We start from the raw sequence: 13,313 nt of genomic DNA, 5'->3' as shown, positions 1-13,313 counted from the left end.
CTTGCAGGCGTCCTATGCCTTCTTCACGCTAGCTATGTAAGCTACTAGCGTGAGCCAGGGCTCATAACCTGTTAAGAATATGAAGGCAAGGCGACTGGTCGCGATATAAGGGTTACAGTCTGTGGGTTAGTGGTGAACGGCAAGAAGACTTTAGGAGATTCCTATGAAGGAATACCGATCCATCCGAAGATGAGATAGAAAGACATGCACCACTCTGGTCTTATGTACCGATACCAACGGAAGTATCGTACAGTCGTCCACCATCCCTGGACCTGAGGACACGTCAGAGATACGCGGCCGAGACACCCGAGGCACGGCCGAGGCACAGCCGAGGCAAGGTCGAGGCACGGCCGAGGCAAGGTCGAGGCACGTCCGAGGCATCGCCTATCACGGCGGATCCATCGCGTAACTACCACCTATCTACGTTGGGATAGGACCGCCCCTTCAACACGCCCCCTCGGGACATATCCCAACTCGCAGTAGCACATTTGCTCCGCCAATGGGCACTTCACACAACACCCATAGCTTCTCTGCACCGTTTGAACTTCACTTCTCCCAGTGCCTTCGTGAGTGCATCCGCTACCATCCACTCTGTAGGGCAGTACTCCAACTGCACCTCCCTGCTATTCACCCTATCACGCACTATGTGGTGCTGCACGTCGATGTGTTTCGACCGAGCAGACGTAATCGGATTATTTCCCAAGCTATGCGCCCCCTGGGAGTCTATCTTGATATTCACCGCGCTCTCAGGCAAGCCCAAATCGACCATCAGCTAGCGAAGCCACAAAGCTTCACGAACAGCCGCCGCTGTAGCTTGGTACTCGGCCTCCACCGACGAAGCCGCCACAGTACGTTGAAGTTGGCTGCTCCAGCTAATCGCAGCCCCATTAAGAGTGAATATGTAGCCAGATGTAGAATGCCACGTAACTGGGTGGGTCTCCTGCCCAGTCCGAATCACTGTACCCGGACATTGCAACACCGCCAACACCCCCAAAACGCAATCCTAGTTCGCGAGTACCCGCCAGGTAACGCAAAACACCGGTTGCCAAGTTCATGGCAGTCTTCGTAGGTGTGGCCATATGCCGGGACAAAACACTCCATGCATAAGGAATGTCAGGCCGTGTGTTCGTCGCTAGGTAGTTCAACTCTCCCATGGGCCACCAAAGCCCTCCGTGGGATTACCCAGCAGCTCACCTCTATCCCCCGTAGGTGTGCACCTAAAACCCGGAGGCAAAGGGTAGATCGTGGCTTGGTGTCCACCTTCTGGTGACGTTCCAATAGCTGCTCAATATTGCGACAACAACAATTCGCCCGGCTTCTTCCTCTAATTCCATGCCCGAAAATACCTGCGCTTCTCCAAGGTGTCGTACTTCTCGTACATCTTTGCAACTAGCCATGCAAAAGAGTGCTCGACACTGTAAGTTGTCCCGCTCAGAATCGCTGATAACGTGTCCTACTCCCAAACAAGTCCGACTGTAATTGCTTGCAGGCGTCCTATGCCTTCTTCACGCTAGCTATGTAAGCTACTAGCGTGAGCCAGGGCTCATAACCTGTTAAGAATATGAAGGCAAGGCGACTGGTCGCGATATAAGGGTTACAGTCTGTGGGTTAGTGGTGAACGGCAAGAAGACTTTAGGAGATTCCTATGAAGGAATACCGATCCATCCGAAGATGAGATAGAAAGACATGCACCACTCTGGTCTTATGTACCGATACCAACGGAAGTATCGTACAGTCGTCCACCATCCCTGGACCTGAGGACACGTCAGAGATACGCGGCCGAGATACCCGAGGCACGGCCGAGGCACAGCCGAGGCAAGGTCGAGGCACGGCCGAGGCAAGGTCGAGGCACGGCCGAGGCAAGGTCGAGGCACGTCCGAGGCATCGCCTATCACGGCAGATCCATCGCGTAACTACCACCTATCTACGTTGGGATAGGACCGCCCAACACACTCTGCGCCTCTCGTTTGCATTTGCACCTCAAATGGCTTACTCAGCAAAAGCGCAGCAGGGTTCGGATCAGTGACAGCCACGTTAAATGCGACCTCCTATCCTGTATCACCACACCACCACTCCGAGGGCAATAATATATCCTCATGCTCCCTGCCCTCTACTTCTGAACTCCTGCGCTGGCTTGCCGCTGGCAAAGGCCCTGACTCAGGTACACCAATACTAGCCGCTTCGGAGTCAGACAACTTATAGTGGTTCGTATCTTGCAGCAAAAATATGCACGGCATCACTGCACTGCCGCCACCGCCTGTCTGTTGAGGCATGCTACCCCACCTGCCACGTGTGGTCGCCAAGACCACCTCCCTTTCTTCCCTGCACGTTAGGCTGCGGCTCTATGCAACTCCGAGCTATACGGCCCGTCTGTTTGTAGTTGCAGCAATTGATCGTCTGCTGCAATCCACGCTGTCCAGTTGGGTCGACTGGATACAAACGTTTTTTACGGCACTCACGTCGTCTGCATGTGGGCCTGAGATGGCTTCGGCATAAACGTTAGGCTCTGAATCCCAGCAGATACTGCAGCAATGACTCGGCCTGTAGCACTACGACCAGGTACACTCCGTCACCACTCGCCAGGACGTTTGCATTCCCTATCTGATTACCGAGCCCCCAGCATTTTCACATGAGGGTGTATTACCAGGCACACGAGCACTGCTGGAAAGTTCAACCCCAGCCAGCGCCCCCTCGCCACCCAAATGCGGCGATCCCTCGCTCACGGTATTGTCTTGTGTCCATTCGCCAGCCCTAGGCAGCGACCGCTCACCAGGCAAACTAGTGGGCAACCCTCGTCGGCATCGGACCCATCAACGGAATCCCTGGCATTATGCCGCTGACCGTCACTAGGCTCATCAAAGAGGACATTGGAGACCACGGAGATGATGCCGTCCTCATACATAACACGATACTGTCCTCCATTCCCATATTCGGCCAGGATCCCTCAGATGCTTACTGTTGTAAGCTACAAACGTAACCTGCCTCGAACAACGCGAGGGATTGATTATCGGGAGTTGTTTGCCCCAACCTCTCGTGGTTCATCTTTACGTGCTCTATTACGTCTGTAATTTTTCCACGTGACTATAGACGAACTGTTTTGAGTTTTAGACGGCTCGTCTATAGAAGAGTTTTTTAGACGATATAGACGACCGTCTAATAGACGACCCATAGACGACCGTCTATACCCAGTCGTCTATAGACAGGTCGTCTATAGATTACGTCTATAGACGAAGCGGATATAGACGGTTATCTATAGACAAGTCGGATATAGACACTGTCTATAGACAGTCGGGTATAGGCTATTATCTTTTAGACGGCAGTAGATGGCGGGCATCGTTCCTTATTCATGTGTTACAATCTCAAATCGTTTCCTCTATGAGCTTCCACCAGGGCTTCACCCACCATGTTATTCAGGTTCCGGGTCCAGGTTTGTCATTGCCATTGACACTAGCAAACCAGTGGTTGTCATCAACCTTGGCTGATGAAACCTCAACCTTGGTTGTCATCAACGACATCAATATCCACAGTATCTAAATCCATGTCTCCTTTAGGCATACACAAGGCATGCGCTTCCAGGCTCCACCCATCCCAGCATCGCAAGTACTGAGTACTACTTAAACCATGAGTGCTTCTCCTTTTCCTTTTCCATAAGGACCCTGGTAAGCTCTTCCCAAGCCGCCGAGGGCTGCAAATCCTTCCGTGCCCTCACCTCATCCATCACCTCCTCACTCACAACAGGAATCAGGTCATCTGGGGGCAACCCCACCAGGTCATTCAAGACAAACTTAGGGTTCAGCTCGGCAGCTGTGCTGTTGCCAGTCGCAACCCTGCATGACTTCCCACCCTTCCCACTGGCACTGGGTGCCTGTGCCCCCTTGCCCTTTGGGGGCACATGGACAATGCAAACCCGCTGCAGCACTGTCTCCAGCGGTATGCAGCCGAATGATGCGGCTGGCTGGCCACTCCGCCTGTCAAGGGTCACGAGTGGGTGCAAATGTGGGATTAGTGTTTGTGGGGCTGTCAGTGATAGTGATAGTCAGTGACAACACCCTGCATTTGTGAGTACTTTTCGCCCCCGCCCCTCATGCTTCATTCATGTGCTCTGCAAAATGTTGGGCATGAATGCAAGAAAGCTTTTGACCCATGCTTAACCAAGAAGGGAGAAAGAAAATAAGATACACCCACCATACGTACCTAAACCAGACGAGGGGCCGCAAGTTCAGGGAACGATTCCATCCGTCACCGGAGGCATCAAACCACCGCACATACACCAGGTCGGCATCATACTCGCCACATGCGACACTGAGCAGCAAGAGCACCTGTAAAGAGCACCTCAGCATCAAAAGCAATACCATTTTTCGTGATAAACACTGCCTGCTCTTCAAAAGCCGACCAATTTTCATCGAGAAGGTTCAAAATAAAAGTGGAGTCCATAATTTTAAATTAAGCAGATAAACCGAGGCCTGATGGGCAATGCTGACAACCTTCCCTGATAGACGAATCTTCTTCAATTTCAATCTGCCGTACTCGCGTCCCTCGTAAGGGACGCGAGTACAACACAGCTGCTCAAGACCACCGACAAAAATGATAAAAGCTCTGCGGTTGCTCATAAGCTATCATAGAATTTCGTAGCATATCCAACTGCATATGCTGATGTCGTGGCACCAAAATGGATGTCAGCAATGCTGTGGTCAGATTTGTGCAACTCGGCAGGAAGCAGAAGGATATTAAACAACAGCTTTTATTGTCAGCTAATGATCTTGCATTGACTTGCGGGTTATGGGTGGTGTTACACCACGCATCCATGCATACATGGCAAGGGTGGTGGAGTTGGAATGGCTGTTCATCACAGCCTGTGCTGGTGAGAGTTTTCAAAACCAGCCGGCCTGTGCTGGGAAGTTGCCAGACATTGCAGTTATAAAGGACCATGACGAGCCTTTGTTGTGGGCTTGTCGATGAGGGATGGGCTTCACTGAAGTCTGCCCAATTATCTCAAACTGCTACAGTTTTGTGGTAAGGAAGTGGGAGAGGCTGGGCACTGCCTGGTCCCCACAGCATGTGCTGGGGTTTTGTAAGTATGGCGATAATCGTTACATGCCAGGCAGTGTTAGCCTGCCAGAACCTTGCCAACATTGATGCAGAACAGACATCAGCTCAGCGGCATGGTTTAACCCAAGCAGACACTCTCCAGCATATTGAACTCCTCTCACCGTCTACCCATCGTCTATCCTTCGTCTACAATAGATGAATCGACTATAGACGACATGCATAGACGACTCGACTTTAGACGAACTATTGTAGATGACTCGTCTAATAGACGGGTCTTCAGGATATAGACGACCGAAAAAAATACAGACGTAGCAGTTGCCGCAGCGCGGAACATGACGGTGCACCAGCTCTTTCTGAATGGTGAGCTGAAGGAGGAATTGTGGATGGAGCAACCGCCTGGGTATGCATCCAGTGACCGGTCGCTTGCGTGCAAGCTGCAGAAGTCGATTTACGGTTTGAAGCAGGCACCCCGTTGCTGGTATGAGAAGCTATCAGCAGAGTTCGCCAAGCTGGGGCTTTATCCTACCAAGTCTGATCCGGCGATGTTTGTTAAGACTGACGAGCGTGGGGTTGTTATTGCTGTGGTGCACGTAGATGATACCATTGTTGCGTCGGAAGACCCGGAAATGGTCCGGGCAATTAAAGCTGCAATTGCGAAGGTCTTCAAGGTGCGCGACCTTGGAGAGGCGAAGGTGTTTTTGGGCATGGAAATTAGGAGGGAGAAGTCGGGTGAGATAGTGTTGTCGCAACATAGGTATATTGCGCAGCTATTGGAGCGTCATAAGTTGGTTGACGCCAAACCGAGGTCTACCCCTTTGCCTCCGGGCTTTAGGTACACTCCTACAGGGGACGGAGAAAAGCTGCTGGACAATCCCACGGAGTATAGGGCTTTGGTGGGGGAATTGAATTACCTAGCGACGAACACGAGGCCTGACATTTCGTATGCATTGAGCGTTTTGTCCCGGCATATGGCCGCACCCACGAAGAGTGCTATGAACTTAGCAATTGGCGTTCTGCGTTACCTGGCGGGTACTCGCGAACTAGGATTGCGTTTTGGGGGTGTTGGGGTGTTGGTGACATTGAGATGTCCGGGTATAGCGATTCTGACTGGGCAGGAGACCCAGTTACGCGGCGTTCTACATCCGGTTACGTGTTTACTCTTAATGGGGCTGCGATTAGCTGAAGCAGCCAACTTCAACGTACTGTGGCGGCTTCGTCGGTGGAGGCCGAGTATCAAGCGACAGCGGCAGCTGTTCGCGAGGCTTTGTGGCTTCGCAAGCTGATGGTTGATTTGGGTTTACCTGAGAGCGCTATCAAGATTCAAATAGATTCCCAGGGGGCGCTTAGCTTAGGAAATAACCCGATTACGTCTGCTCGGTCGAAGCACATCGACGTACAGCATCACATAGTGCGTGAGAGGGTGAATAGCGGTGAGGTGCAGTTGGAATACTGCCCTACGGAGTGGATGGTTGCGGATGTGCTCATGAAGGCTCTAGGCGGTGAAGTTCAAACGTTGCCGAGATGCGATGAGCCTTGTGTGAAGTGTACTTGAACTTGGTACTCGTTGGGATACGGCCCGAGGGGGCGTGTTGAGGAAACGGTCCTCTCCCAACTCGTGTGGTTGTCGACCCCGGGTCTGCGCCTAACTAATGGGGAAGACTTACCCCAGAACCGTATGGGCTACCGATGCATATCCGGTAGCTAAGTCATAGACATTTGGGCACCGTCTGGACGGCGCAGTGAGATCGCGGAATGTACGTGCAGTTAGATCGCGGAATGTACGAGTTTTCCGCTAGCGCCGGTATTAAGGGCGGTGACTGCGCTTATTTGTTTATCTCACAACGATCGGTATTCCTCAAAGGAATCTCCTCAAGTCCTGCCGAACGCTAATAATGCTCTTTACATAACTTGTAACATTTTATCGTGCTAAATATCTTCGCCACCGGCAATTCTTCCGAGATAACAATCAGCGTTAGCCGTCACCGTCGCCAATTCTTCAATAGGATGTATGTGGACCTATGCCTGAACCTTTGCCTAGCGGTTCACGTTACATGACAACTCTGCTTGACGACCATACTGGTCTTTCAGCTGTTGCGTTTACAGCGACCAAGGAGGAGGTCTACCAGAAGATGGTGGTAATGTTAGCGGAACTGGAGCGCGCTTCTGGCAGGCAGGTTAAGGAGGTGCGTACGGATCGTGGCGGGGAGTTCATTAATGCTCGCACGAAGGGCTATTTCGCGTCCAGGGGTTCATGGAACTATGGTAGGCTACACCCCTGAGCAGAACGGAACAGCTGAACGTTTGAATCGCACTCTCCTAGACAAAACCAGGGCTATGCTTGTCGAGTCCGGACTACCTAAGTCATTATAGGCGGAAGCGTTTGCAACAGCCAATTATCTCAGGAATGTGTCGCCAACTGCTGGGTCAACTGTCACGCCGTATGAAGCTTTCTTCAACGTCCGTCCTAACGTCAGTCATCTTCGAGTTTTGGGTGCGTCACCTACGTCCACGTACCTGACGTCAAACGCGACAAGTTCGATCCGGTGAGCAGGCGTGGAATACTTGTCGGATACAGGAACGGAGGACAGTACCGTGTGCTGTACGAGGACGGCATTATTGCCGTAGTTTCTAATGTTTGCTTTGTTGTCGGCCGGCGGCGTTATGCCGGGGACTCCGATTACGAGTCTGATGCCGATGAGGAGGAGGACGTTCACACTAACTTGCCTGGTGAGGGATCGCTGCCTAGGGCTGGCGAAGGGATACCAGGTAGCACCGTCGGCGAGGGATCGCCGCATTTGGGTGGTGAGGGGGCGCCGGCTGGGGCTGGACCTTCCAGCAGTGCGAACGGGCAAGGAATTAATCAGCCTGATGTGGAAATGGTGGGAACTAGGTACCCAGTTAGAGAGCGTAAACGCCCTGGCGAGTGGTGGTGAAACGAGCCTGGTCGCACTGCTACTGGTCGCGTTAATGCTGCTTTTTCTGGTGGTATACCAGAACCTAATTCGCTTGCGGAAGCCATTTCGAGTCCACATCCCGATGACTGGCGGTGCACGATGGACGAGGAGATCGCCACCCAGATGGCTAAGTGTACTTGGGAGCTGAAGAAGCCACCTCCCGGTACTCGTTTGTTGCCGTGTCATTGGGTATACAAGGTCCAGTTCAATGATGATGGCAGTGTGGAGCGTTTTAAGGCGCGTTTGGTTGTGAAGGGGTTTGAGCAATGTGTGGGGATAGATTATGGGGAATTGTTTGCCCCTACCTCTTGTGGTTCATCATTACGTGCTTTGTTAGCAGTTGCAGCTGTACATACCCTTAAAATATTTCAACTATTACTGTTAACAATAACTGTTAATTCGTTAACAATTCGACTTAAGTTTCGTACATGTTACGACTTTCATCACATGTCTTGAACAAGGCAGTTGTTTGTAAGTGTGTGGCCGTGTGGCTGTGTGGCTGTGTGGCCATGTGGCCGTGTGTGTGGCCGTGTGACTGTGTGGCCGTGTGGCCGTGTGGCCATGTGGCCGTGTGGCCGTGTGGCCATGTGGCCGTGTGGCCGTGTGGCCGTGTGGCGGTGTGGCGGTGTGGCCGTGTGGCCATGTGGCCGTGTGGCCATGTGGCCGTGTGGCCGTGTGGCAGTGTGGCGGTGTGGCGATGTGGCCGTGTGGCGGTGTGGCCGTGTGGCCGTGTGGCCGTGTGGCGGTGTGGTGGTGTGGCCATGTGGCCGTGTGGCGGTGTGGCCGTGTGGCCGTGTGGCGGTGTGGCCGTGTGGACGTGTGGACGTGTGGACGTGTGGCGGTGTGGCCGTGTGGCCGTGTGGCCATGTGGCCGTGTGGCCGTGTGGCCCAGCTGAAATGCGCTATTGCTACTGTAGAATTCTTTATTGCAAGGTATCTTGCCTGTAGCCAACAAAAACTATGTGGCTGGCAAGGTTGAGGCCTGACTTCCGCTCCCGGAGTGTCAGGGTTCACATTCGCCTGCTGACTCCTCGGGTGTGTGTGGTGTGATGAAATGGGAGGTGGCCCCCCATCTTGTGGACGGTATAGGACGTGATTACATCATCTTGCGAACTGATCAGGAACTATGTTGAGGCGCCGTTAATCCGCTAGATTTGGTTGGATGCTTGTGGTGAGTTGCTGAACCCAACGAATATATTCTGAAGTTGGATGGGTTGAATGGATTAGGGTGCCCCTCTCACAGGGGAGAGCAGGGAACAGCCTCGGGGAAGGGGGCCACTGGTGAAGCTATACCAGCCTGTAAAAACATTCATATAATGAAATCGTATGAGCACAAACAAGTTTGGCTGCCTCCATTGACCGAGGCCAAAGTCACATCAACGCTTCTCGGGCTAAATTTAATCTCAAAAGGTGCCGCGTATCTCATAATTCAATTCTGAGATTATGGCGTATGATAACTCGAACACCCAGCTTGTGTTACCATTTGCCCGCCCGACTTGCCCTCAGCAGGCCGACAAATTTGTTTTCATTTCTCTATGAAGTACGCTTGCTGTTCGTTTGTACAATTACTTTGGAATGGCAGTGTGCCGCGGCTTATGAGGTGCTGTTAGTTCTAGAACACATCCATCTTTGCCACTCAAGCAAGGGGCTGTCAGTGGCAGGTCGCGGACCTCCAGACTGCGTGTAATGGCCAATGACTCTTAGCCGTGTCTGCTAGGTTCCAGAAAGACACCGTCTCTTCAATAGGTTATGAGTCCCGGCTTCCTGCCACCCGCGCTCTGACAAGCATAGCTGCCACAGCATCAGCACTGCTGCCACAGCATCAGCACTGCTGCCACAGCATCAGCACTGCTGCCACAGCATCAGCACTGCTGCCACAGCATTAGCACTGCTGCCACAGCATCAGCACTGCTGCCACAGCATCAGCACTGCTGCAACAAGCACAGCTCCCACCACGTCGACACTACCCTAGCTACCGGCCTGTACGGATGCAGGGGGCCCCCGCCATTTTTCCGGCTTCGAGGAAGCCGACACCCGACTTGTCGTCGTCTACGGCTTAGAGCTCGCAAGACTTGCATATCCTCTTCTCACTCGTGATCCCCCACAAGATCTACTTTTCCTCCTAGCGGCCAGCAGCTTAAACCCCAGCCTGTCCTCCTAGAAGCCACCCCTATGCTAATCTGGTTACTTCCCCTCCGAGGGGGAACCATGGGGGTGGTACTGCAGACAGCATCTCGGGGTGCCATGGCGGCATGAACTGTAGTTCGGGTAAATTGCTGTACCTCTATTGCGACATGAAGGGGATTTATCTTCGGGACATCTTACTGATGTGTCTCAATTACATACAAACGGATTGACATCAATATGAAGGGGACATGAAGTGCTGAGGAGGGATGTCAAGTGATCCGGCCAACAGTTGCGGACCAAGTCATCAATGCCGCCCACAAACGCCAATAAGCTTCCCAGTGACCTCTCATGCCCCTCTACCAGCTACACCGAACACCGCCGGAAGTTACATACATACATGCATACATGCCTACATGCACACACCCTGTTGTTGTCAACATTTTAGGATTGCCCCGTGTTTACCCCGTGTTAACCCCAACACATCTAGAACACATCCATCCACAGGTTCCTAATTATGGGTAAAGACCCTGTCGCGGGCCGTGTGTCGCCAATAGGTGTAGGTAGGTAGGTAGGTAGGTAGGTAGGTAGGTAGGTAGGTAGGTAGGTAGGTAGGTAGGTAGGTAGGTAGGTAGGTAGGTAGGTAGGTAGTGCACAAGGGTGCACGCAGCTTCCAATTTGCGATGACACATCACTACATCCAGTTCGGGCATCTGTGAAGGCAGAGTCCAGGATCCAGAGGGCAGGAAGGAGAGAAGATCCAGAATCCAGAGGGCAGAGTCCAAAATCCAGAGGGCAGAGTCCAGAATCCAGAGGGCAGAGTCCAGAATCCAGAGGGCAGGAAGGAACACAAACAAGCAATGGTGCAATGACGCGAGCTACCCCATGGCACAGCCTCATTCAGCTGGCCGACCAACTACTGGAAATCCAACTAACAAGACCGGACATGCATATGACCGGACACACACAACCGCCTGTCTACTTCTCTATGTAAGGGCAACGGCCGTGAAGCATGCATGGGATCAATCCATTACCGGGCATCTAACGGGCCCGATACCGTGCATACCGTCGGACACAGGATGCACAAACAGCATCATCATCAATGCTGGTAGGTGGGCGAGGTGGGCCCCTGGGGTGGGGTGCTCCTCCCCCTCAGGACAATGAGGACGCACGCAACAAAATTCCGCATTCTGAGCTGTAGCTACATCTCCAACAATACGCCCATAAGCCTCTGCACGCAGTCATCTGCCAGGCTGCTCTGCTACTGCGATAATGAAACAGTCATCGAGAGATACGCGCAGTGGCGGCGGCCCTCACTAGACGAAACACCGTCACTAGACGGAACCCGGCCCCCGAGCTGCTGCTGCTTCTGCTGCTTCTGCGGCTGCTGCTGCAGCTGCTGCTGCTGCCTGGCCCCTGCTGACTGGTGAAGGTGTTGGAGGCGCTGGCAGCCAAGCCGTTGTGCTGGTCCCCGAGGCTGGTCCTCCTAGCGAGCTAGCCGGCGCTGCCAGTGGTGAGTAACTGCCGCCCAGTGGGTAGTAGCTGCCCGGGTGGCCCGGAGGCGCCCGTGGAGGGGTGGCGCTGATGAACTCGGGGGAGACGTCCATTTCCTGCAGACAGACAGACAGACAGACAGACAGACAGACAGACAGACAGACAGACAGACAGACAGACAGACAGACAGACAGACAGACAGACAGACAGACAGACAGACAGACAGACAGACAGACAGACAGACAGACAGACAGACAGACAGACAGACAGACAGACAGACAGACAGACAGACAGACAGACAGACAGACAGACAGACAGACAGACAGACAGACAGACCGGCACACCCATAGACTGGCGCCTACATATCATTGGTTAGTCCTGGGGTGGGGTGGGGTGAGGCGGGTGGATGAGGACGGGAACCCTACACGCCTAGTTGCACTGGATGCGGTCATGTCGCTCAATAACGCAACACCCCTATCCCGACCCCAATATCCGGTCACACTGCTGCTGGTCATTTACCAGCACACTGCAGTATATGGGGAGCAATATGGGCAAAGCGCACATACAGAAAAGCTGTCCCAGCCACCCAGTCCTCTCCAGCGTTTTTTAACGTTTTTCCCCGTGGTAATGTTTTAGTGACCAAGTGGTTACTGTGGGAGACTGGAGTTTCCCTCCTGTAGGTAACCGCCTTACAGAATGTTTTCCCCAGTGAGTATGCTGAACAGGAGGCCCACTAGAACCATGCATCCGAAGATCCGACTTCACTTGAAGAGATTATACTAAACAAGCCGTCTGAGCAAGCTTTTATCAACTTTGACGCTATGTACGGCAACGCGTTCCCGAGCCGAGCTCGCTGAAGCATCACTGCTCCCATTTAAGCGTCAGAATCATTTCTAGGTTGTCACTACTACCGGGGGGGTCTGTGGCCCCCAATTTCCTGGCGACCACCACCTGGTTCTATATAATACTGGCAGGTGACTCGAAACATTTCCTAGTGACCACCTTCTGAAAGGGGATTATTTTCTCAGTAACCACTTGGTCACTAGTAACCACTTTTAAAAACACTGGTTCTCTCGGGGCTCCCACCCCTATCCATGTCCCCAGCCACCTATCCTGTAACCAACTGGTCGTCTGAGGTCCGCCTGCGACAACCTGCCCGCCTGCCCGCCTGCCTGCCCGCCTGCCCACCTCGGGATTGACCACCAACGGGTTGTACTCGGGCCCCAGTCGCGCTCTGAGCGCTCCAGGAAGGGGCAGCTTGTCCAGCAGAGTGGTGCGCATGTGGTGAAGAGCACGGGTAACCTTTACCAGGAAGAGGAAAACAGGAGGCGAAAAAACGCAGCAAATGCGCATGAGAGGCGGAACAGCAGAGCCGAACTTACGGCTCCCCAAAGATGCATCTTCTGCAGCGCTCATCCCCTGCCTAACCGAACGAGATGACAGTACGGCTAGATGACCAGTGGTATATGGGGAGGGGACATACCTACCTACCTACATACATACTAGGGTTTTGCAGCTAGGCAGGGATAACTAGCAACACTCATTGGGTATGGCCGCGAGCGCACAGCCACATCACATCACATCACATCACCTCACCTCACCTCATCTCACCTCACCTCACCTCACCTCACCTCACCTCACCTCACCTCACCTCACCTCACCTCACCTCACACCTCACCTCTCACCTCACCT

At 53.1% G+C, this 13,313-nt stretch overlaps 2 protein-coding genes across 2 annotated transcripts; one reads left to right on the top strand and one right to left on the bottom strand.

Annotated features, from left to right (window-relative positions):
• Positions 1–3,338: 3,338 nt before the first annotated feature.
• Positions 3,339–4,355, bottom strand: VOLCADRAFT_102917 (uncharacterized protein; the record flags this gene model as incomplete). The annotated part of the gene is made up of 3 exons (XM_002945915.1): positions 3,339–3,750; positions 3,844–3,968; positions 4,186–4,355. The coding sequence occupies 3 exons, from the start codon at positions 4,353–4,355 to the stop codon at positions 3,611–3,613; spliced, it is 435 nt and encodes a 144-aa protein (XP_002945961.1). The 3' UTR covers positions 3,339–3,610.
• Positions 4,356–8,512: 4,157 nt separating this feature from the next.
• On the top strand, positions 8,513–8,899 carry VOLCADRAFT_55492 (uncharacterized protein; the record flags this gene model as incomplete). The annotated part of the gene is made up of 1 exon (XM_002946276.1): positions 8,513–8,899. One exon carries the CDS (start codon positions 8,513–8,515, stop codon positions 8,897–8,899), a length of 387 nt encoding a protein of 128 aa, XP_002946322.1.
• Positions 8,900–13,313: the final 4,414 nt, after the last annotated feature.

This window comes from Volvox carteri, assembly GCF_000143455.1.
Source record: "Volvox carteri f. nagariensis unplaced genomic scaffold VOLCAscaffold_1, whole genome shotgun sequence".
In the NCBI taxonomy this organism is placed as follows: domain Eukaryota; kingdom Viridiplantae; phylum Chlorophyta; class Chlorophyceae; order Chlamydomonadales; family Volvocaceae; genus Volvox; species Volvox carteri.
This window is presented reverse-complemented; position numbering and strand designations above follow the sequence as displayed.